The sequence below is a fragment of the Aptenodytes patagonicus genome, chromosome 1 (assembly GCF_965638725.1).
Source record: "Aptenodytes patagonicus chromosome 1, bAptPat1.pri.cur, whole genome shotgun sequence".
NCBI lineage: Eukaryota > Metazoa > Chordata > Aves > Sphenisciformes > Spheniscidae > Aptenodytes > Aptenodytes patagonicus.
Window position 1 is genome coordinate 138,794,253 of NC_134949.1, and position 24,890 is coordinate 138,819,142.

General features: G+C 40.3%; 2 protein-coding genes across 3 annotated transcripts in view; both read left to right on the plus strand.

Moving 5' to 3' along the window:
• The window catches only part of RPS6KA3 (ribosomal protein S6 kinase A3), a 78,606-nt gene extending 70,814 nt beyond the window's left edge, over window positions 1–7,792 (plus strand). For both annotated transcript variants that reach the window (XM_076356505.1, XM_076356512.1), the window contains exons 18-22: window positions 2,202–2,363; window positions 2,557–2,633; window positions 3,736–3,853; window positions 6,020–6,160; window positions 7,346–7,792. In XM_076356505.1, the coding sequence (XP_076212620.1) occupies window positions 2,202–2,363; window positions 2,557–2,633; window positions 3,736–3,853; window positions 6,020–6,160; window positions 7,346–7,468 (621 nt within the window). In that variant the 3' untranslated portion in view covers window positions 7,469–7,792. The remainder of the gene's footprint in view (window positions 1–2,201; window positions 2,364–2,556; window positions 2,634–3,735; window positions 3,854–6,019; window positions 6,161–7,345) is intronic.
• A 5,337-nt stretch (window positions 7,793–13,129) lies between these two features.
• On the plus strand, window positions 13,130–24,446 carry EIF1AX (eukaryotic translation initiation factor 1A X-linked). Its single transcript, XM_076356521.1, has 7 exons — window positions 13,130–13,295; window positions 14,935–15,018; window positions 17,898–18,001; window positions 19,658–19,708; window positions 20,670–20,751; window positions 20,859–20,950; window positions 23,121–24,446. Exons 1-7 carry the CDS (start codon window positions 13,280–13,282, stop codon window positions 23,124–23,126), a joined length of 435 nt encoding a protein of 144 aa, XP_076212636.1. The 5' UTR covers window positions 13,130–13,279; the 3' UTR covers window positions 23,127–24,446.
• Window positions 24,447–24,890: the final 444 nt, after the last annotated feature.

Sequence of the window (24,890 nt, forward strand, 5' to 3'; positions counted from 1 at the left end):
ACAACCCTTCCCAGAAGGAGTTTCCTCATGGACATTCATAGGATACTTTTGAACTGAAAAATTAGCTAAGCAAGGAATGAAATCCTCCTTTTCAGGGTAAGCAATACTTCCAACTCTCATCCAAACTATTGTAAAAGTCTTAGAGGCAGCATTCAACAATTAAGGGTTGGCACAATAGGCATTATAAAAAGGATAAACAAGAAGTATCATGTCATCTTGGAGCAGAATGCTTCTGCATGCTGGTAGATGGTTGAGAATGCTAATCAAAAACATGATGCTAAGAAATAAAGAACTGAAACGTTCTGCATATTGTTTTGCTTTCTTATGTTGTTCTAAAATAAAATGTTATTTCTGTGCAAAATATCAATATAACCTAAACAATCTGACATCTTTTCAAAATTCACTTTTGGGAAAACAGCTTAACACAGGAAGGCATTTTATTTATTCTTTGACGTAAACATTTTGATTGCTTAGGAATTAGAGTTTGGATTTGAACTAGACTGTTACACTTACTCTTCCTCCCACTTGAGAATTGCTTCTCCTTCTTACAAAAAAAGTACCACTCAGGCAGACTAGTTCTAGAAACAGTCTGCCAAATCCCCAGCTCTGTGCTGCTTCCGTTGCCCACCTCTTCCTTTCCACCTCTTCTAGGATCTATTTTAAAAAAAAAAAAACCAAACCACACCAACTAGAATAAAACTGTGGAGTTTTTTCTTCTGCCTCTTGGAGCATTAAAGGATGTTTCATTCATTACTTAGAGAAAAAGGATTCTAATGTACCTAAACACCAAAAAATGAGGGCTATCAGGAGCTGGTTCTCTCATGTACTGACAACTCAAGTCAGGATGTTCCCCTTAACATCTACTGTGCCAACTCAAATTCTTTAATATCATTTTGCGTATTTCAGCTTACAAGGTGCTTATTTCCATAATTTTTAGGTTTGTTTTTTTTGTTAAATCTGAGAATTGTGAAGTATTTGCATTCTGAAGAAGCCTCTACTAAATAGACTTACTGTGTTAAATAGCTTTACAATCTGCAGACCCCTTGCAGTCTTTTACTTCTTGGTTTACTTTCCTGAAACACTGCTAGCTTTCTGGAAGAATGCATAGAGCTTCTGATCCTGCACATCACTTACTTGCAAGAGTTTTGGGGTATCTTCTCGTTCTAATGTGATTACCTTCTTGAAATGTTTCACCACAGTCTTTTTCAAGAGGAAATGAGTCTTCCGTTCAAATTTAAGCATGAAAAGCTGTGTTTAATATTAATCAAATACATAGGACAATCAGGAGGATAAAGGCCTTCATAGCAGGTCTATGTAGATATTTAAAAGAGGACATTTAGATCCACTCTACTGTCTTATAGCAGTATATACCCTTTTCTTTACAGAGAGCAAAGCCTATAGAGACTTCAGGCTAATTTGTCTTCTGAAGAAAATATAACAGGTCATCTGATTTCCAAGACTGTCCTTGCACATTCCAGGTTTTATTGAGGCTTGTTATAACATAGCTTCAAATAAGATCAGATTCATTCTGCCAGAACTTTGGCAGCTTCTACAGTTTTTGTCAAGCATTTTACATCTCGGGACCCTACAAAACAGCCACTTGGGAACCAGTACAGGCTTTTTTTGACATGCCAGTCCATTAGGAGAATACCTCTTTGATATTTCATTATTTCTGGGCAGAATTGTATTAAAATTCTTCCTTAATAAGGCCTTAAATGTTTGCACTGAGGTGAATTCAGATTATCTGAATGAATAGAATGGAATATAGAGGGTTACTCCAACAGTAACTCGTGTGTGGTTACGTGGCACAGTGGCGCATCAGCAGCTACAGACATCCGTGACTGCAAAAGATATTACTAGCCAAAGGCTCTGATTTAAAGAGCCTTGTAGGTATGCATGTCAAAATAGGAAATACGTATATTCACCCGTTAGAACAAGACATCTGGAACTGCCTGTACAAATAAATTTGGGGGGAGTGGGATGTCTGGAGGAGGCTTTATAGTTAGAGTTTCCAAGTTAGAACTGTAGTACTCTAGACACCACTGAGCATCAGAATACCGCAGCTGATGTTAGAAGCTGGAAATACAGAAACTGATTGCTGATGGGAGATCTGAAATTAAGTAGCAGAATTGATAATTATAATATAAAGCCTTTCCTATGTTTAGCTTATTGTATTTAGTGGTTTGTTTTGGTTTTTTTAGGTTGTTCATAGAGACCTGAAGCCTAGCAATATTCTTTATGTTGATGAATCTGGTAATCCAGAATCAATTCGAATTTGTGATTTTGGCTTTGCAAAACAACTACGAGCAGAAAATGGTCTTCTGATGACTCCATGTTACACAGCAAATTTTGTTGCACCAGAGGTAAATACCAGGATAGCTTATATGCCTTGATTTATTTTGATGGGATTTTTTTGCTAGTTAATATTTATTTCATTCTCGTGTAACAAGTGAAATCACTTTTTAAACACTAAAAATTTGAAATCTCACTATTTTTATGGCATAATCAAAGCATTTCTAAGCATTTTTTTCAGAAAAAAATATTTGTCTCCCTCAGGTTTTAAAGAGGCAAGGTTACGATGCTGCATGTGACATATGGAGCCTTGGTGTTCTACTTTATACCATGCTTACTGGGTAAGGATAGTTTTAGTTTGTGTTGCTGTAAAGTAGCAAACCAATATAAACAAAAAGAATAATAAATGTAGACCCATCGTTGAAGATGTTTCTATTGAAGCACTGATTAATCTCAACTTTGGCTTCAGTGGGGGTAGAATATGCTTAGCCTTTAGTAGAATCCAAGTTTGCAGGGACTGATGCGAAAAATTCTTGCTTTCTCATGTCTCATCTATTTTAGGTGTTTAATTTCTGCTTTATGGTGATTTAGGAGTAAGAATTGATTGTTTCAAGTGAAAATTAGCTGATTAAGCAGCATATATGTTGAAGGAAGTACATGTTGCAAATACAATTGCAATGTATTGAAGTATGACTGTGTGCAAAATTCAGCCACTGGATAGTTTGAAGTGATGCAGTTAGGATAAAATAAATGCAACAGAAATGCATTCATGTATGCAACAGAAATGAATTGTATAAAAGATGAATAATGATAAATTCAACTATAGTTCCACAAGTCCAAAAGATACTTGCTATTGCATCTGCCAAATAGATTACACGTTTATGCTGGATTATTCAGATTGCTACTTTGGTTAAGAGTTAACATCATCAGAGACATTTTGGCATTTTAAAATAAATGACAAACATACTTGTTTTTAAATCTGTCTCTTTTGGTTGTGGATATTCTGGTAGCAGCAAGAATGCTTATAGTGAAGCAAGGAAAATTGCTGCACCTTCTTTCCTCTAGTATCAAACCAGCATTTATTCTTTTTCAGACTCATCATAAAGTCTTCACATTGAATTTTATAACAGCTTGTTTTATTACTTCACTAAAATATGAAAGCTTAAGGAATACTTTCTGTAGTTCAGGAACCACCAGTACTTAGACTGCTATAGGAAAAATCTGTTGTTCAGACCTGATACAGAGGGAATACATACAGTAAGAACAGATCTGTAGTCAGTGCTGTGCATTTTAATGTGTTAAGAATAATTTCTTTCTACAGCTATTTGACTATCTGTTGCCTATAATTATGTTGAACTTGCTGAATATTATGATCAGATTTAAAATAACTATTGAGGTCCAGGTTATAGAAGTTATTAACATTGAAATTGTTTGGTTAAATAGCTACACTCCTTTTGCAAATGGTCCTGATGATACCCCAGAGGAGATTTTGGCCCGAATAGGTAGTGGAAAGTTCTCTCTCAGCGGTGGTTATTGGAATACTGTTTCAGATACAGCTAAGGCAAGTATATTTGTTTTGTCCTTTGGGGGATGAGAAATGGATTGCAATGTAACATGTTGCTTATAATGTATATGTTATACCATATATGATTGGGTAAGTTCCACCCATTATTATTGTTATTTTAAAATACTGATCTGATCCTTTATGTGCCTAGAAGTTTGTTTCCTATTTATGATCCTTTCATGTTTCAACAGTCATTTGCATGAAGGAAGAAAAACAGGCGTGCCTTACACTATAGTCATTAACAAGTGTCTCTAGAAATATAGTGTATTTTGTCAGTATTCACACACATGCGCAATCAGCCATGATGAGAAATGGTCTAATAAAACTTCACGTGGAAGCATGGCATTCAAAAATCATACAGATAGTCTAAATCAGGATAATGAAAATATTACGGTAATTACCATATGCTCCACTGATTCAGGCTAGAAAAATAGTTTTTCACATTGTTCTGTTTGGGTCAGTTCTTCAGAGTTACCCAAGACAGTTTATCTCGTACTCTTTCATTAGGATTTGGGCAGTTTATTCTTTTCAGTACTTTAAGAACTTTTGGTCCTTAAGGACATCGTATCTACTTAAAAAACAAAACAAAAACTACTGAAGGATTATACTTTCTTTTTACTGTGTTTGTACGAAGTAAAAATTTGAGACAGCGTTTTTTTTAGAAGTCCATTTTTTTACAGCGAATAGACTCTAAACTTAAGTGTGCAATATCCTTTATGCCCCGTCCGTGTAGCCATGGTAAAGTGCTAAAGTTTCCCCCAAAAATCGTTTACTTACGTTGTGCTCTTTCTTGCCAATTGATTTGTGATGTACTTTCTAATGTGCTGTTCTCATAACTCAACCATTTTCCCACAAACCATGTCATTCATTTGATTGACAAATCAACCTGGTAGAATAACATGTTTACACTAATCTGGTAGCATCAGCTTTTTCTTCCTTCAGTCCCATTCTGTTCAGTTGTACTTGGGAGTCTAGAATGAACCAAAAACCTATCAGCTATGAAAAAATCTTAGATTCCTTTTTTAATAATATCTTTATGTTCAAATTCTTAATTTGAATTACAAAACAGAATGTTTTATATGCAAATGTTCAGTATTGCTAATATAAATTATCTTAAATCCAGTTGTAGCCAACTAAATGCGTTTCTCCACAGGTAACTGCTTAATGTAGAAATGTTACTTATGCTTTACCCTTACTGACTGACATCTCAAGTCATCTATAAAATATTACGCCGCTGTATAAATTTGTTTTCAACATCTTGAGTGTTGTATGCAATTCTCACTACCATAATTTGAAAAAGATAAAATAGAAGTTGAAAAGGTGGTAGAAAAGGATGTACCAAAACGAAGGTGAAAATCTGATCAGATGTCGAGAGCCACTTCCATGTAAAGAGAGTAAATAGAATACAGTGTTTCATCTCAGCAGAGCTGTGGGATATGACAGACAAAAGAGATCATTTCACTGATGATACAAAGAAGGAAAGACTAATTCCTTTTTTTTCATATGATGATTTTATTAGGGAAATCAGGAATCATTCAGCTAATATATTCTGCAGAAGTTAAAAACCAAACAAAATTAAATATCTGTTCATGTGGTTCACAACTTAATTGTGAAACAACTGTGAAAGGTGTTTGGGAAGGGGGGGAAAACAAAAGTGTAAGCAGCAAAATGAGTTCAGAGGGGATGAGGTAAAAATCACTAAGGGTACGTTTATGGCCAGCAGGAGTACTTATATTCAACCTTCAACTTGCACAATTGTTGAAAGATTGTTAGACACTGGGGAAACATGAAAAGGGAAGGATCATCTCTATTTTCTCAACTGTTCCTTTTTCAATACTCATTTCCTACATATCTGCCATCTGTCTTTGTTAAAAATAAAATACTGGTATAGTGGAGCCTCTACTCTAGCCCAATGTGCATACTTTTACGTTTGTGTATTTTGCCTCACTTAACTGGATGCTTTCCTCTTGTGTCACCAAACAACCATTAAGTCACATAATTAAAAGATATAGTGCTAGCACTGCTGGGCAGTTTTTCAGCTGTTTCAAACTGACGTTATGAACGTATTTTTATACCACTAAAATCTTCAGTTTTGAACTGTAATCTGTTTTAAAGCTGAAGTTTTACTGTTCTTTGCATTGACTCTCTGTATGTTGTTGACAGGACCTTGTTTCAAAAATGCTTCATGTTGACCCACATCAAAGATTGACTGCAGCCCAAGTTCTTAGTCATCCCTGGATAGTTCACTGTGACCAGTTGCCTCAATACCAGCTGAACAGGCAGGATGCTCCCCATTTAGTGAAGGTGAGTAGATATTTGTTAAGCTTGCTGTTTAGCCAAAATTAGTGTAAACAAAAGGATTTTTTTTTTTTTTTAAAGTTACTGTGGCATGTGTTTCCTCTAAATACTGTTTAAAAGATGTTATGACTGGGAGTTGCACTAAGCCATAAAGTGAACTTGTAATATGTAATAGGATTTCGTAAGAACTCCGTCATGGAGAATAAATCTTATACATTTGAAAAAGACTTTCATTTTCTTAGGTTTGAAATTTATTGGACTGACTTACTTCTTAAGGCTTAACTTCCTTAAGAAACCAGCATAGAAGAAATCATTCTTCTGATAGTGAAAATGTTGTCAGGTGACTATAGGGGAGCTGAAAAATAGTTTAGCTAATTTTACAGTTTCAGAGGAGGTTAGTTGTCAGTGACTAAAAGAAAACAGCATACTTCATGATCACAGTATAAGCTAAAAAGAAGTCAAAAAGGCAGTGTTAATTAATATATCGTACTGTTCTGCATTCTCTGTGAAACACAATCTGTTTTTGACCCTGATAAACTTTTTCACTTTGAACAAGCAGAGAGAAATAAAAAATAATTCAATTCTACTCCTCTGTATTCCACCCTGCCTTCAGTCCTACATCCAAGAATCTCTGTCTTGCAACTTAAAAGGGATCTGAAGAATATAATTAACACTCTCTGTGAGTCAGCTATTAGAAATTTCTAGCATCCAAAAACACAAGTGGAAAGAGGGGGAAGTTCTGATCCCACGGCTCACAACTTTCTTTTTTCTTTTTTTTAATAAATCTTCATGTGCTGGATAATGTGGGCGATTTTTAAATATTTTGTTGAAAACTGAAATGGTTATGTAAGTGATAAGTGATAAGCAGAGACAGCCCACCAAGGGGGTTTCATTCCCCAACTAGTTCACAAAGCATGGCAAGAGAACTTGATTTAGCAATCTGGGTTTGGTTTTTTAAGCAAGGTAAAATTGCTTTAGATTGATCTGAAAACTACTTATTACCCTACAAAAACACTTACTCCAAACACTGCTGGTATTTGAGTAATGCAGTGGTATGTTTCTGTTTTGTAGATGAAAGTAGACTGGAAGTTAAAACTTGTCCAGAATCTCTGGCACTTAGCGCTGTGTGATCTCTAGCGTGTGCGTCAGTCACGACGTACTCCTCTTGGTTTTTTCCCCTCTGCCCCACAGGGTGCGATGGCAGCAACTTACTCTGCTTTGAATCGTAATCAGTCACCGGTTTTGGAGCCAGTCGGCCGTTCTACTCTTGCTCAGAGGAGAGGTATAAAAAAAATTACCTCAACAGCCCTGTGAAGTGACCTCAACCAGGTATTTGGTACCATGGCATAAGATGATAGCACAAATCATGGCGACAGGTAGCACATATCTGACAGATACCTGCAAGCACACTCTGTCCCAGCTGGTACCTATAATGCTGCTGCTCCTGCTGCTGCTACTGCTTTCATCTGTTCCTGCTTTAAACTGTTGATGGCAAGTTACTGATCTTACTGGAGCTTCAAATGGAGTGACAAGTGGAAACGCAATGAAAACGATCATGTTCACGATTGAATAAACCAGAAGAATTACGAATGCCACCTCTGTCAAAAATACACTGAATAAAGCACTCTGCACCACATAGCATTATTTTTATAAGGAATATTTTTTGTCCCCTAAGATATTCTTTGTTACAGGTAGAGATGGACAGTTTACGTTAAGCACTTAGCTTAAACAATCTGTTTATATTAGCACTATATACTTTGTGCCATCCAACATTTTGTATGTTTTTGTAAACAGTTCACAAGCAGTACATTTCCGTGCTGTTTTCTTTAATGTATACATGCCTTGTTTTACTTAGATATTATTAATCATTTTGACAATTAAGTCTGATTAAACAGTTCACCTGGATTAATCAGTATTGTTGGACAGCTCTAAAAGAAGCCTGACTGTTAAACAGCTATTGAATGTAATACTATGAATATGTATTTCTCCTTGCCTATGTCTTTTCTACATTTCCATGTTTTTGACGCTGCATGTCATGTCATGAAAATCAGGATACTGTTTATAGTATTCAAAATTTAAACAGTGGATCTCTCACCATACTATATATACAATAGGTAATACAACCCAGAGAAAAGATAACTTGCTCCATATCTCACTCTGTCTTTTGTTCCCCATCCCCTCCCTTTTATTCTCTCCCATCTAATCTCTGGACTCAGGAATCATTGCTAAATACTTTCTGATAGAGGACACTTCTATATTGTTTATTCTTATAATCCATTGTTAATATTTTATCTCTATTCTGTGACTTTTGTTTAAGCTGCAAAGGATTTGTTCAGTGAATGTTGGCATTACAAGAAAGGCAGCGCTGAAGGTAAAGCAAAGCATATTGTCCCGCTAAGAAGCAGAAGCCTGCAAAAAGTAGGTTTAAACTGCATTCATTGCGGTTGCAAGACTGATGGATCTAATGTTCTGTCAGTTATTTTCTGATAATTTTAATTGACAGCCAAAGCAAAACGAGAGGAGAGTCATCCGGATCTGTCTGGGGTTAGAAAAGGGTCATTATAATTTACCATGAAAATAGTATTGTCCCAGTCAGGTAAAACAAAGCTGTTCGGAGTGAGTATTCTCGCTTTTCTCCAGATGGAATGACCTTTGTGTAATGAGGGTGAAAGACTAATTTTAAATACTAATATAAACTTTTAATACTCCTGGCCTCTCGGTGTCTTAAGTAATTAAAGGCACATCTTGATGGCTAGTCTTGAAAGATCTAATTGCCCACATGAGAAGGTGCGCTGGAATGTGCTTGAATTCAGTGAGCGTTCCACGCCACCAAAATGGTATGCTACATCAACTCATTCCAGATATGAAAATGGCTACTGGGAATTCAAGCTTTAATAAATACGGATCTGGGTGAACAGCTCTGTGTGAACAATACAATTTAAAAACTGAAAGGTGCAATTTTGTGTTTTGCATAAGAAGGTATTTTCTTGATTTAGTGGTATTAAATTTCTCTTATGGTGATTAATTTGCTAGTTTCCCTGAAACCATCAGAGATTCGTTGAAAGGGAGAATCATCTTTATGACACCACAGATTTGCTCTAAATGAGTGTGAGAGTGTTCCTTCTGCCGCAAGTTTTTCCGAGTTCCCTGGGGAAGCTTCCTTTGTTAGACTTGCAAAGGATCCCACTTCCATTGCCCTTAAAAGTCTGTTCAATATTTAATCCATCATATAATTGTTAAGGAATTGGTTTTATGAACAAGGATTCTAAAATTACCATAGATCTCAGAAATTTGAACACACAGCTCTTCCAAGCAGTTGGCATTTTTCCATTACCCGCTGCTCTAGCATTGAAGTTCCCTGTAGCTGTACAGATGCATCTACCCTTGCTTCAAGAAACATCTTTAACTACAGGCAGAAAAAGGCCATTTTAATTTTTCTTTGACAATGTCTGCAGTTCCAGAGGAATTTAGTAAAAACTTACCTTTCAGAAAATGTATTTTCAGCTCTATGAGGGACCGCAAGTCAGGCTCATCAAAATCTAGAAACCATACCTTCTGGAGTGGCTTTTAAATGTCTCAATCTGAAGATTGTCGTATCTAGTCAACAAACAAGATTTAAAACTGATACTGTTGAAATAAAGGCATGACAGTACTTGCTAGTGTGTCAGTAATAGCATTTCAGTTCAGGAAGGAATTTCTCGTGTGTTCTCGGTGTGTATATATAGGTACCTGGCAAAGAACAGACCAGAAGGAGGAAGTGTTAAGCTGCTTCACTATTGGCAGTATCTATGTTAAAATAATATAAAAGTATTTTCAGTAATTTTATTTTAGCCATATTTTGTGGCCGTCAAGCTCGCTGGGCATCGGCCAAATAGGGAAGCAAAGTTAACTCCTACATTTTATGTATCTACATTCCCAAGTAAGCTGTTCATTAAGTCTAGACTTTACAGATGTTGCTACTCTGTCACGTATATAGCAGCATAGGATGAACATTTTAACTGCTATTAAAAGAGAGCAGTTTAGCACATGCTAACTCGAATGTGCTGAAGTCCAGATCCACTATATTTCTAAGTTAATTTCCAAACCAAGGTATAAAGAGCCTGTTTATGCAGGGGGTATATTTTACAGGCTAGACTTTCATGGTTTTATGTACCTTACCTCCTGTTCAGGATCCATGTTCACAACTTTCACATTTATTTTTATGTTTTTGTAGCTACAGTTGTTAGAAGCTATAAAGAAATCCACATACTGCTTCTTTGAATCCCAGGACCTTTCTATTAGGGTGTGAGCATATATGACACACTGCAAATTCATTGCTGGACTGCTTCTTGGTCTGCAAAGCATAGCAAGTGACTCTAGGATAGACAGTCATAGAGAAAGGAGAACTGCAGATACAGGTGAATTTCCCATATGTAGGCCATGGTTTACTTTTTTTTAGTGTGAAATTACCACTTCCTGTGCCTGAGAGCATGAGAGAAGAGAAGGAAGAGCGTAGTTGCAATACTCATTAAATGCCATCTATATCCAGTAAGGGCAAAGTTCTTTATTCATAATCACTGTAACGTTGAATGAAACTTACAAGGAGACTTTCAAGAGAATATTTAAGACTTTTTTTCTAAAGAGACAAGGGCATAAGAACATAGATTTACGTGTCTGGGATTTTTTTTTTGTGCGTGTTTTGCTTTTGTAAATGTGGTGTACCAACTAAAGCTGTGCTTTTCTGTTATTGGAAGGAAGGGATTCAAAGTATGTTGGTCCTTAGTAAGCAGCAGTGGTTAACGGATGAATTTTCACTTACGGAAATGATGTAAATGATTAGCTTTATCTTGATACTCTTGACCTAATCAAAGGGAAGGTGTACTTATGAGGGATGTAATTATTTTGCAATCGGGGGGGGTGGGGGGGAGTGTCTACTTAAAACGTTTTTAAAAAATGACAAAATCACAGATAAAATATTTTTCTACAATTCTATACAATCATACTTTATACTAGTTTTCTCAGCATGGCATGTAAGTGAGTCTAAGGTACTGTTCCAGGAAACCAGTGGTTTTGTACCTTGTTCTAGACCATTACAACAGCATCTGTTAGATGCTTGGCACTGCTGTCATAGAACTGAAATGCTAGTTTAAAAAAAAATTGTACTGAATACTTTAAATGATTGTTTTATTCAGAGTCTGATCGAGGAAATGTTCCAATCATGCTATTAATGTGTAATTAGAACTGTTCCAGATGTAACTATGAACAGTTCTGGAAAGGTATAATTGCTTGTACTCCTGTCTAATGGCAGGTTTTGTAGTCTTCAAAAGAAATTGAAATTTCTACTATGAATAAACTTTCAAACATCTTAAAAAAAAAAAAAGTGCTCTTTTGGTTAATCATTTGTTCTGCCCAGTTATAAAAGTTGTTGTTTGTTCATCACTAACACTGAGCTACATTTGCAGCATACCAAGTGTGCACGTCCAACCAGAGTTTTTAATAAGCGAGTGTTTGTCAGTTAAAATGTCACTGTATTACAGAATATTTAGTCAGCTCACTATTAGTAAGGTAAATAGGGAGCCGAAGGAAAAACACTTGTATTCAGTAGACGCTGTACACTCAATATATTTGGACACAGCACGACCAAAGTGCAAGAATATCATATTTTAATACCCTGTAAAGGCTCCAGTCGACCATCAACTACAACTTAAAGGGAGGCTGCTGAATACTACTTGCACTGCCTGCAAGTGTTATAAAAGGTAATTCCTTCTAGCCTTGTGACCTGGGAAAGATGGAAGATTTTTAAAAGTTTGCATAGCCTACGTAAAACTACAGTCATTGTGATGGAGAATGTACGAGGAATGTAACCAGAGGTCCTGCTAAGCGTACCAAAAGAACGCTGCGAGGACACGAAGAGAGATTGGGCAACAGGCCGAACAAAGCACCACGGGCAGCAAGGGTGAGCGAGGAGCGAGGGCAGCGTTGTTTCCCAAGCGCAACGCACGCCGTGGATCCGAGGCGTGTTACGGGCTGCAGCCCTGTGCCCGCACAAGGCTTTACCCTGCCTGTCTAAAAACACGTTAAAATGAATTTTCGAGTAAACCGGATAATCTGTAAGCCTTGAGAAGCTCTGGAAAGGAAGAAAGGGGGGGGTCGGTATAACATGGGATCCTGATGATGCTGTTTTGCCCTGCTTCAGCCGTTCCCACCTTCACACCCTCCGCTTGTAACCGTTCATCGCTTAGCTTTGCAACGACGCTTTTCCTCCCCGAGAGGTGCGAGGTTTCCCCCGGGCTCGGTGGGCGTGCGCCGCCCGCTCCTCCGGCCAGAGGTGCGAGACCTCCTCCTTCTTCTTCTCCTTAAAATCCACCACGAGAAATCCTCGCAACCCCCTTCAGCTGCCGTTCCCGAAGCCGATGCTGGCCCCCACGCCTCGGCGCGGAGACGGGGAGCGGGGGGAGAGCGGCGGCTGCAGGCGGGGCGCGGGCCCGGGGCGGCGGGCGGGCTGCCGGGGGGGGGGCAGCAGGGCGCCCGCCGGCACCGTTCTTTGGGGTCGGCGTTGTAAAGACCCCAGAACTCCGCGGCGACGTCTCGGTGGCCCGCTGAGGTTCGTGCGCGTTTGGGTGAGGCCGAGGCGCCCCGCGGGTGCTCTGCCCGGCCCCCACCGAGCCCGCCCGCACCGCGCGGCTGCCGCGCCCGCCCAGCGCCGCCGCTCGCGCCGACAGCCGCCTCCTGGAGCCCCTGATTGGCCGCCGCCGCCCGCCCGGCGCGGAGTCCTGGCCAATCGCGCGGTGTCCGCCGATCACGACGCCCATTGAAGCGTGACCCCCCCCCGACGCCGCTACGCCGCCGGGACCGCGCAGGCTGCCAGGAGGGCGCGAGGCGCATGCGCGCCCACTCGGCGGGGCGCGTGCGCAGAGGCGGCGCTGCCGGGAGGCGGCGAGCCCGCCCGCGCGCCAGGGGGCGCTGTGGGGCGGATCGGCGCCAGCGGGCGGAACGCACGAGTCAGCCGCAGCCCCGGCCCCGCCGCGCGAGGAGCCGCCGCCGATCCCGCCCGGAGCCGCTGCCCGCCTCCGCCTCGCGGGAGCCACGTGAAGCCCCAACCGCCGCCCCTGCCCGCAGCCCCTCCGCGGCGGAGCGCCCGGCGCCATGCCCAAGAATAAAGGTGAGGCGACTTCCCCTCCGGCGGGCCTTCTGCGGCGGCCCGTCCCTTCGCTGTAGCGACGAGCCCGAGCCCGGGCCCGGGCCCGGGCGCGGCCGCGCTGGGGAGGCCCGGGGACGCCCCCCCCGCCGCCGCCGCCGCCGCCTCCTCCTCCTCCTCACGTGGGAGCCGCCGCGGCCTGGTGCCCGCGGGCGGGGCGGGGAGGGGGCGGAGGAGCCTTCCCGCCCACCCTGCCGTGCCGGCGGGTCCCCTGGGCCGGTTCCCTACCCACCCACCCCCGGCTCCCGGCCCTTCTGGGGCGCGGGTCCCGGCCTGGCCCCGGTCGTACGCGGCTCAGCGGCGTGTCGGAGGCCTCTGGGGCCCGGCCGGCCAGGAGGGGGAGGCCCTGGCGGGGCTTGGCTGTCAGGGGCGGCCCTGCCCGCCGGCCCTCGGGGGCGGCCGCCGCGGAAGCGGCTGGGTGTGCGTGCCCCTCCGTGCACTCGCTGGGGATTGCTGCTTCTCCCCTTTTCCCCCACCCCGCTGCTTAAAGGAAAAGAAGAAAAAGAGAGGAAGGGAAGAGCAGCTTTTTAACGGCGGGGGTGGGGGGAAGTATGAGCTGCTCTTCTGCGTCTTCATGAAGAGCATTTAATCCTGTTGCCACGTGTGTGTCTTTTAAAAAGGGCATCTTCGGAGTGTAAGCTTTCCTCTGAGTATTTCAGGGATTTCAGCACTACCATAGCCCCTCAAGTTATTCTAATGCTCTTTGGTGGTTACGTGCATGAGGTTGTCCTACCATTATTTATGAGGTATTTTGTAGCAGTGGTCACAAAAACCGAAAATGGCGATCTTGTGCAAGTCCTTGTTGAAGGCTACTGTCACTCCAGAGCAACCAGGACATCTTAAATAGTGGAGGCTCTAATCTTTTGATTATTATGTTGCTATTCTGTTAAAAAGTTAGAGCTAAAAATGCAAGCAAAAAATCTAGATCTGGACAGGATACTGTCCTGGTTTCGGCAGGGATAGAGTTAATTTTCTTCCTAGTAGCTGGTACAGTGCTGGGTTTTGGATTTAGGATGGGAATAATGTTGATAACACACCGATGTTTTAGTTGTTGCTAAGTAGTGCTTACACTAGCCAAGGACTTTCCAGCTTCCCATGCTCTACTGACTGAGAAGGCTGCAGGTGCACAAGAAGCTGGGAGGGGGCACAGCCAGGACAGCTGACCCAAACTGATCAAAGGGATATTCCATACCATGTGACGTCATGCTGAACAAAAACTGGGGGAAGCTAGCCGGCAGGGCGCAGCCACTGCTGGGGAACTGGCTGGGCATGGGTCAGTGGGTGGTGAGCAATTGCATCGTGCATCACTTGTTTTGTATATTCTTTTATCATTATTATTATTATTTTCCCTTCCTTTTCTGTCCTATTAAATTGTCTTTATCTCAACCCACGAGTTTTACCTTTTTCCAGATTCTCTCCCCCATCCCACTGGGGGGGAGTGAGTGAACGGCTGTGTGGTGTTTAACTGCCCGCTGGGTTAAACCACGACAGATACTCAAAACAGCCATATAGAGAACAGGCACAGAAATCCCTGTAAGTCTGATTATTTTATTCACTGTATTCACAGATAGTAACACATCTTTTTTTCCCCCTTTTAATTTAGGCAAAGGAGGTAAAAATAGGCGACGAGGTAAGAATGAGAATGAATCGGAAAAAAGAGAACTGGTGTTCAAGGAAGACGGGCAAGGTGAGTTTTTAACTGTAGTATGGCAATGCCATTGTTTTCAGTCAGATATTGTAAGTGACGTACATTGGAAGTTGATACACAAAGAAAACATCTGGATGTCTGAGAAATACAAAGTTATTGTGGAATAAAGACAGGTATTCTTACTGGGGTTGTATTTGAATTCTAAATGACACATTTAGTGTAGGAGGAAGACTTTAGGAAAAGGGAAATTTTAAATAGCTTCAACCACTTAAGAATGAAGCTTGCCTCTCCTTGACCTTATTGTGATGCCGTGTGTAATACAGTATGTATGTAAACATTCCCTAAAAATCCCTTGAGTTCCTCTGTGTAAGGGCCTGTAAGCAGCTAGCTTAGCTGATGTAGTTCAGTGTTGCCAGTAGTTGTTTGTTGTCTCTTGGATGCACAGTCCCGCTTTCTGTTTTATACCGACTGTAACATTTCTTGGATCACTGACCTGGCAGAACAGTACATCTCGCTGTTCTTCCACTGTCCCCTGATGGTTTGGTTGAATTGGCTCCTGGGTTGGGATGTCTAACAGTTACTAAAACAGGAGCAATAGGTAAGGTCCTTACTTGGATGTTGTCAGGTAAAGTAAGCCGCAGGACTGTTCAGCTGGAGGGTGATGACTAGGATTCCCCTCTCCCCTGCCTTTTGGTGGCAGCGAGCTCACCTCCCTTTTGGCTTACCCTGTCTTGTGTGTCACACTCTTGTGGTTGCTCACATATATGCAAGTACTTGCCTTGTGACCAGTTAATCAGTTGCTTTGTTAGAAATACAGGAGAAGTACTGACTTAAATCACTGTAAAAGAAGTGACCACTGAACTCATTTTTAAGCTCTTTCTGGTATTCTGTAACAGTTGTAAGCAAAAAAAGGAGTTGATTTTGATGCACCTATAAAACTTAAAATTCTTTCCAACTCCCAAGCAAAATCTACTTAATCATAGAATCGTTTAGGTTGGAAAAGACCCTTAAGATCATCAAGTCCAACCATTAACCTAGCACTGCCAAGTCCACCACTAAACCATGTCCCTAAGCACCACATCTACACGTCTTTCAAATACCTCCGGGGATGGGGACTCAACCACTTCCCTGGGCAGCCTGTTCCAATGCTTGACAACCCTTTCGGTGGAGAAATTTTTCCTAATATCCAATCTAAACCTCCACTGGCACAACTTGAGGCCATTTCCTCTTGTCCTATCACTAGTTACCTGGGGGAAGAGACCAACCCCCACCTCGCTACAACCCCCTTTCAGATAGTTGTAGAGAGCGATGAGGTCTCCCCTCAGCCTCCTTTTCTCCAGGCTAAACAACCCCAGTGCCCTCAGCTGCTCCTCATAGGACTTGTTCTCCAGACCCCTCACCAGCCTCGTTGCCCTTCTCTGGACACGCTCCAGCACCTCAATGTCCTTCTTGTAGTGAGGGGCCCAAAACTGAACACAGTATTCGAGGTGCGGCCTCACCAGTGCTGAGTACAGGGGCACGATCACTTCCCTACTCCTGCTGGCCACACTATTTCTGATACAGGCCAGGATGCCATTGGCCTTCTTGGCCGCCTGGGCACACTGCTGGCTCATGTTCAGCCGGCTGTCAACCAACACCCCCAGGTCCTTTTCCGACAGGCAGCTTTCCAGCCACTCTTCCCCAAGCCTGTAGCGCTGCCTGGGGTTGTTGTGGCCGAAGTGCAGGACCCGGCACTTGGCCTTGTTGAACCTCATACAGTTGGCCTCGGCCCATGGATCAGCCTGTCCAGGTCCCTCTGCAGAGCCTTCCTACCCTCGAGCAGATCAACACTCCCGCCCAACTTGGTGTCATCTGCAAACTTACTGAGGGTGCACTCGATCCCCTCATCCAGATCGTTGATAAAGATATTAAACAGAACTGGCCCCAAAACTGAGCCCTGGGGAACACCGCTCGTGACCGGCCGCCAACTGGAGTTAACCCCATTCACCACAACTCTTTGGGCCCAGCCATCCAGCCAGTTTTTAACCCAGGGAAGAGTACACCCATCCAAGCCATGAGCAGCAATGAAACATTATTCTCAGTTACTAATATTCTCATGTGGTTTGTTGGACTATCTGGCTTGTGCTAAGGAAAGATTTTAGAGTGTTGAAATACAGCTCCGGCTAATTGAGAAAATTTTTTTTCCTGGCAAGTATGGGCATCAGATAATGTTATAATTCTTACAAGCTTTATAATAATAATGTTATAATTCTTACAAGCTTTATTCTTTTTAGTTAAATGGTAACACATTATGCTGCAAACTTTAATAGTGTGTGTAAAGTACTTCAGTAGTGATTTCTGGAACTTGGTGAGGGAAGGACATTAAATACAAGGTGGGAGATTGAGGGTGGGTATTGGAGAGAAGCTTCATAGTTTTCAGCTGAAGCCTGGTACTTGCCTTTCAGATGGTTTCTGAGAACACCAGAACGTGTCCTTTCAAGAACAGCATTTTTTTCCACAGAGCCTCTGCAGAAGGGATTCAGAGTATCAGTGGGGTGTACAGGATGTACCGCTTTCTCCTCTTCCCTCAATGATAGCACGAGATTTTGTCTGTTAGGACAGGCGCTGTGATGCTGTCATAAACTTTCAAACTCTGAGTGTGACTTGATAGCTCTAAAAATTATCTGTAGTAAGCATTTCAGAAGGAACAAAAGCACAGATACAAGCAAGAATGAGCAGTGTTTGAAAATGTTAACATCAACAATGATACGAAAACTGTGATACCTTCAGCAGCCTGTGTGGCTGATCAAAGCTCCTCTCAGCTGTTCATGTTTGATAAAATGTTACAGTAAATTTTGGTTACAGTGGCAAAAGTTATTGGTTGTTTCATGAAGCTGTATTTGTTTAGAAGTTTTGCTATATGTTACCATCTCTTTCAGAATATGCCCAGGTGATCAAGATGTTAGGCAATGGAAGACTGGAGGCATTATGTTTTGATGGTGTGAAGAGGTTATGTCATATTAGAGGGAAACTAAGGAAAAAGGTAATCCTGAAGCATTGCAATAGAGAACAGTGGCATTATGCATGATTGTAAAAATTTACATATGTAGTTCGTTACAAAAGTTAATATTTCTACCGTATTTAATATCTTAAACTTCTTTTTTGACAGTAAACTAGTTTGTTCTTCTGTTTGTATAGCTGGCACAAAAATAGGCAGTCTGACTTTTGAGTGAAGCTTGTAGTTGAAAGGCTGCCTTTGGATGTGTATATTTCAGGGGGGATTTTTTTGGCTGCTCATGAAATCCTAATTTTTCATATTGTAGAAACTTGTATGTATATGAAATATTAAAAAGCTCCCTAATTGTAGATGGGGAACTTGATGACTATTTGGAAAATCGGCATGTTATATCTGAGACTAGATCAGTACTTAGCTTAGCAGGAGAACTTGTATTAACATGAAGGTTGACACCCAGCATAGGAAAATAAAGGTGTAAGAGGGTTGTCCAAAGCCACTTTTTTTGTATGCTATTTCCTAAAACCAGTAAGAATCAGGGTTTGATGCCCCACTTAGTTTGATCTGGGGAGGAACTGAATAATTATCATCTTCTCACTGGGTGACTTATCTGAGACTAGTTCAATAGGGGTGGCTTCGGAAAGTTTCTTTATAGCTTCCCGCAGGCACCTCAGATGCTGTCACTTCATTGTCCACTTCATCAGTTCCCAAAATAGTTTCGCGCAAAGCTGATCTGCAAAAGTTTATACCTTCAGGGAAGTCAGGTGTCCGTGTTTGCATTCTTAACTTTGCCATCTTTGGGTGGTGTCCCCTCTCGCCCTTGTCAGATGTTACAGCTTTCTGACCTCTGCTGGTGTATGGTACGGAGGAGGTCCTCTCAGATAGTCTGTTCCCAATAAAAACAGATGTTCACTGTGTTCATTCTGGATTGTTCCACCTGTCTGTTTTTGGAGACCAGTGACTGCACATATCTTGGTATCAGTGTGAGTCCTGCTAGCTGCCTGCAATACACTGCAATAAACTGTTGAAGGTAATGGAGATTGTACATAGATAAATGCTAGGTGCTACAGAATTTCTTTCTTTCTACAGAAAGCATCGCTTATCTATTCCTCATGTCTAAAAGAAAGGAAATCTCAACTGAAATGTATTTCATCTCCAAAAAAATCAAGCCGATGTGGGATAGAACTATCTTGTGCATTTAAATTAGCATGTCCTGTTTTGCAGGCTTCTGGCTTTGGTTTGCCTGATTAGCATAGTCAGTTACTAGAAACAACTCCATTCATTGTCTTGTGCTCTTCACTGTGCTTGTCCGTCCTTCACCGGGTTTTTCTTTCATTTTTGCCCTTGTGGAGCTCAGTTCGCAGCGTGGTGGCTCGATGCATTATTTCTGTTTTCTCAGAAGTTATGACTTAACCACCTTGTTGGCTAGAAGCTCTTCAAAGAAGTTTGATTTACCTTAGCAATAGCTCCGTAACATGTGAAATAATATATCTGTGAGTATTTATAACCTTGGTTTTGCTGTTAAAATATGAAATTGGATATTTCCAGTTTACTGGTTAGAAAGTTTAAATGGTGGCTGTAGTGAAATGTTTCATGTCTCTCAGTAAACCTAAATGTGCTGTTTGACTCTGGTGTTACACAACAAAAGTTGAATTCCTGCAATATAACATATGTTTTCTCTTTCAGGTTTGGATAAATACATCTGATATTATATTGGTTGGCTTAAGAGACTACCAGGTAAAAATTCAGTGTAATTCGCCAATGAAGAATATCTTACAAACAGCTTTATTTAATGTTAAATTGCAGCGGGTAGCGTGAGGAAGCTCCCATCTAACTTTCTTTGAATTTGTATTTAGTTATGCTAAATCATGACTTTTAGTTTCCTTGTGTTACAGAAAGATTGTCATGAGTAGATGACAAATCCCAGTTCAACTTGTTCTTCTAAATTGCACCCTGAGACTTTGTGAGTGACGGTGCTTATTGGCATCACACCTGACCTTTTTTTCCAGGTGTAGCAGTTTGATGCTCCCTGTGATATAAGGGAGATTGAGCCAAGCACCAAACATTTTATTGTGGTAATCAGAATTTTGGACCCTTGATGTTTAGGCTTTTACCTTAAGAGGCCAATTGATCAGTGATAAGTTTCTACTTAAATTTCAAAAAATGGAGTAGCATAATTTTACCTAATGCAAAGGTTAATGGAAAACAGTTGTCAGATTTTCATTAGGTAAATGCTTTTTCATGATTGTTAGTGTTGTGTCATCAGTTGTTTGAAGATAGGTTCTGCTTCTGAAACGTACATTAGACTTGTGAAACATTTAAGATACTGTCATTTACTGTATATATTAAACTACTTAAAACTAGGAAGTTTTGACACTTTCTGACTGACCACCAAACACCTCACTATGTGTGTTCTCTGAAGAAAGATTAATTTCAAAGGCACGAAACTGAACTTCTCAAATGACTTATAATAGGAGAAAATTAAGTTATCACCCAGAAGAAAAGAAGATATTCTACAAATGAGCGTTTTTTACTTTTCATTTAAAGGAACTGGAGGGGAAGGAGAAGCAAGATACTCATATAAATAATACAGGTGTTATTCTTCTATAAATAATATAGGTGGTACTAGTCTGCCGAGGTTAATAGGGAGGTTTTTTCTTCATAGATGACTAATAAATTCTAATAAATTCTTATTTAGGATAACAAGGCTGATGTTATTCTAAAGTACAATGCAGATGAAGCCAGAAGTCTGAAAGCATATGGGGAGCTTCCGGAACACGGTAAGAATCTTTTCACTTCAAATTGGAAGTTCATGTTGGACGGGAATATTCAATCTATCTTGACGTGGTGTGAGTGCACTCCTTAACTTCTCTAAATTCCTTTTTAGCTAAAATCAATGAAACGGACACATTCGGTCCTGGAGATGATGATGAAATCCAGTTTGATGATATTGGAGATGATGATGAAGATATTGATGACGTAAGTAGTAAACATATGGTTTTTATCATATCCTTGAAACAGTCATCTTTGGCAATAAGCTGTTTTTCCTTGGTTTAGAGCAAGTAAAATAATACATTGATGTTCAGAATAGCTCACCTTCTCAGGGACTGCTTCAGGAAGTGGTGTGGACATATGCATGCCAGCTTTCTGGTCTCTCTTCTGTCCTACAATCATCCTCTAGTTGACCTCTAAGCAAATAGTATGCTTAGTGTCTTACTATTAAAACATCCATGGAGAGCAGTCTTCTCATTCCCCTTAAGATGCCCGAAAGAAAATCGAAGTCATTTGACCCCAAAGACCTAGAGTTTACGTAGCAGCATCCATTCAAATGATTGTGTGTGTGCATAAATATACGTGTGCGTGTGTGCGCGAGGAGTTGCAGTTAGCGAGTTGGTGACTACATACATGGACATAGCTGGGTATGTTCATATTGAAGGAACTGAATGTAGCCCTCAGTACTGCTCTGAAGTGTAAGCTCCGTACAACAAGCTCATGATGGAAAGCAAAGTAGATGATACAGGAAGGTTTAGCAGACTAGTAGGATTTCCTTGCATCCCCTGCACAGTAGGCTAGAAAGACCTCTCAGGGTGCAGACGCACAGATTGGTGGGTCAGCTCCTGTGCCACGTAGGGCAGCTGTGGCCACTTGAGTCGAGGCAGGATCAGCCATAAACTGCTGATGCAAACTGCATTGGACACCAACTGCTGGAACAGGTCACGGGTTACATAGGTGTTTTGGGGAATTGCGTGAACACCTGTGGGTTTCAGCTTTCTGATTCCTCTGTAGTTTTAACAACCTCACTATCTAATAATAACGACAGAAATAATTAAGGGATTTGTGTTTTTAAAAAAACCAAAGACTTGAAGTCTCCATTTTTGTTTACATAAAAAGCTGCATCTTATTAGTTACTAAAGTTAACCGTAATCCTGAATTTACAGATTGTCGCAATCAGTTGTGTTACTGCTTATCACTAAGCCGTAGTAACTTGACCATGCACGCTCTTAATTTGTAGTAGTAAAATTGTTGTAATTCCAAATATATAGTAAATTGCAGAAGTAGAATCTGCTGTGAAATGTTTTCTAAGATGATGCACTTTATTTTGCGGTTGAGAGATGACTGTGTGCAGGGTCAACTGGCTGAGAGGATAAGTAGTAACTTACTAAGCCAGTGAGTTAACTTAATTGGAAAGACTGTCCTAAGTACATTATCATGTTTTAACTTTTCATCTTTTTAGTCCTCTCTCTGAGTTGGTAATATGACTAATTCTCTTTAAATGCTTACATTATTTTGACTATTTTGAGGTTCTCAATATATGGTGCATTAGATCAAATATTTTAAAAATATCAAAGTCTTGATGAATTTTTCTTCAGACTTTTGAAAATTGCACTTTGGACCTGTCAGTGGTTGAGCTTACTGAAGATTTAGCTTACTGAAGCTAGAAACACTTTCTAGTACTGCATGCTTTTAATAACGAAGCTATTGTAAGACGTTAAAGTAATAAGTAGCTGTAGGAATATTGAAAGAATAAAATTTGCAAATTAATGGACCTTTGTGTGGGATAATGTATTTAAGTGAGCAGCTATGATTGTTTTTAAGCTTCTGTCAGCTGTGCAATATAATATTAATATCATGCTTTAAGAAAGGAAAAGACATAAAGAGATAAACTGTGAATAACCTCCCTGAGGATCATCCTAGTCTACCTAGAATGAAATGCGGCTTCCAAGGTCATAGTTACCGTGAAAGACTTGGTGGAACGTTTCCTTTGTTGTTTATGTCAGAAGAATGGTTAGAAAACCATTCATTTTGCCACCAAATTAATTTGGATAGTCACTACTTAGGGAAGTTACCCTCAAACTCAGTTTTGTTTTCATTTTTGAGAATCGTGGGCTAATTTATGTCTGCACTATTTGTGCGTAATTATATTGGCAGAATGGCTCACCTGCATAACTGTCGTAACAGCGGTGGTGGGGACGTAAGAAGAGAGTAATTGTTCACATGTTAAGGAAACAGGGTATGAGCTGAGGCAAAAACAGTACTGTACTGAGTTCAGGAAGTCTCCTGCTGAACCGTAACAATAGCTTAAAGACAGAGTTGCTTGATGAAAAAGGCATGTGAATTAAATACATGGTGTGGTGTTTTTGCTTTTCAGATCTAATTTGGAACAGAGGTTTACATTCCGACTTTTATCCTCCAAGGATTGTTCTGCATTGATATTTCGATTATTTTTTGGGTGAAGTCCCTTTCTTTTAAGAAGACTGAAAATTCTCGGTAAAGAGTGTAGTTTGTTACATCAAAAGGATTTATTTTCAATGTTTGTTTTAAAGTATTTATATTTCTTTAGAAATGGATAATGCTGGATTATCACAAAGGTTCAATGAAATGCCACAAATATTTTGTCTCTTCACCAATTAGAGCTTTTACCTCTGGATGCAAGTGAGATACAGTGACATGGGCTGTAAAAGACTGCATTTTTCCCTCTTCTGCTTTCATCACTACAATTCCAGTTAAACTTGTATTTTGAAATAAAAATGGTTTACCCTGTAATTATCATGGATTTTGATTAAATACAAATACCCAGTTCAGATTAGTATCAAATCATACTATGCAGTGTCTGTCCTTATACCCCTTGCCTTGATGTTAACTTTGAAAAGATTTTGATAATATAAAAGGAAGGCAGAAATCTGCATTTAAATCCATAATGCATGATGAGTCTGCTTTTCATGTCTAGTAGCATGCTGCTATTTTTATACTGATTTTGATAAACACTCATTATTTCAAAGATGTAAATTTGCCACAGTGGAGGGGTAGGGGAGAAGTAAAGATAAAAAGTAAGCAGCATCTCAAATTTGCAGTTGTTAAAAACTGTCTTGTGTGCATAGCTCTTGCAGAAGATGAACGCTGGGTGGCACCCAACTTAACAGGGATACATCAATACAAAACATTAACAGTTGGGTTTGTACTGAAAAATACATAAAATAGTTTTTCCCCAAAGTGAATGCTTAACATTCTTGATATGTTAAACATGTAGAGTATTTTTACATTATAGAAAAGGTTATGTTAAGAGTAGAGTTTTATTTTAATCTTAAATTCCATACACTATAAGGTACAAGCTTATGTGAACTTTGAATAACAATATGAATGAGAAAATAAATTTGTGTCAAACGTAGGAAAAGAATCTTTTCATCCAGAATAAATCACTGAAACTAATGGAAAGATTCTTCTCCACCTTCAGACTGGAGGAGTCAGTTAAGAAGCTGAATAAAGACTAACATCGTCATGCAAATACTATTTTGTGGTAGCCTTAGTTTCTTTGTCTTCAATTAATGTATTTAACAACTCTGAAAGCAGGTTAATGGAAAACTTCCTTTTGTGCCATAAAAAACTGATTCTTGACACTTGTATTCGTTATACAGTCTTTTTGGTATGATGTAAAGTGACTACCCCAATAGATAAAAACAAAATGGCTTTAAATATGGAGTGGCCTCATTGCTTTACATGATTTTTAAGGAGGAGTTCTGTGCTAGATTTGAACTTCCAGAGATTTTGCGAAAATGTCTTCTCTTTTACTTTTTTTCTTTCATTATAGTGTCTGTTTGCCTTATGTGGACCTGGTATCTTATTCTAGCGATAACGTTTCCTTAGTATTAAGTCATTTTGCCAAATGTTTCACGGGTTTTAAATATTTGTTGTAAAAACTTGCTAAATATTGGGAAAAGATACTACCGATACAGCATTCTTACTCCACTGATCTTAAAGTATATGAATTTACTGTGTTTGTATGCCTATAAGGTTCAATTGTGAAGCAACATAAATGCTGTAATGTGTCAGGATAAGGTTTATAAACCATTCCCTAGCTCCTTAGTTTCCTCAACACATTAAGCAGACTGTGAGCAGCTCTGAAAATGGTTAAAAGCTCTCA

Coding starts and splice junctions, on each gene's coding strand:
- EIF1AX (XM_076356521.1), top strand. Junction 15,019..17,897: donor GTTCAAGGAAGACGGGCAAG/GTGAGTTTTTAA, acceptor CATCTCTTTCAG/AATATGCCCAGGTGATCAAG. Junction 20,752..20,858: donor TGGGGAGCTTCCGGAACACG/GTAAGAATCTTT, acceptor ATTCCTTTTTAG/CTAAAATCAATGAAACGGAC.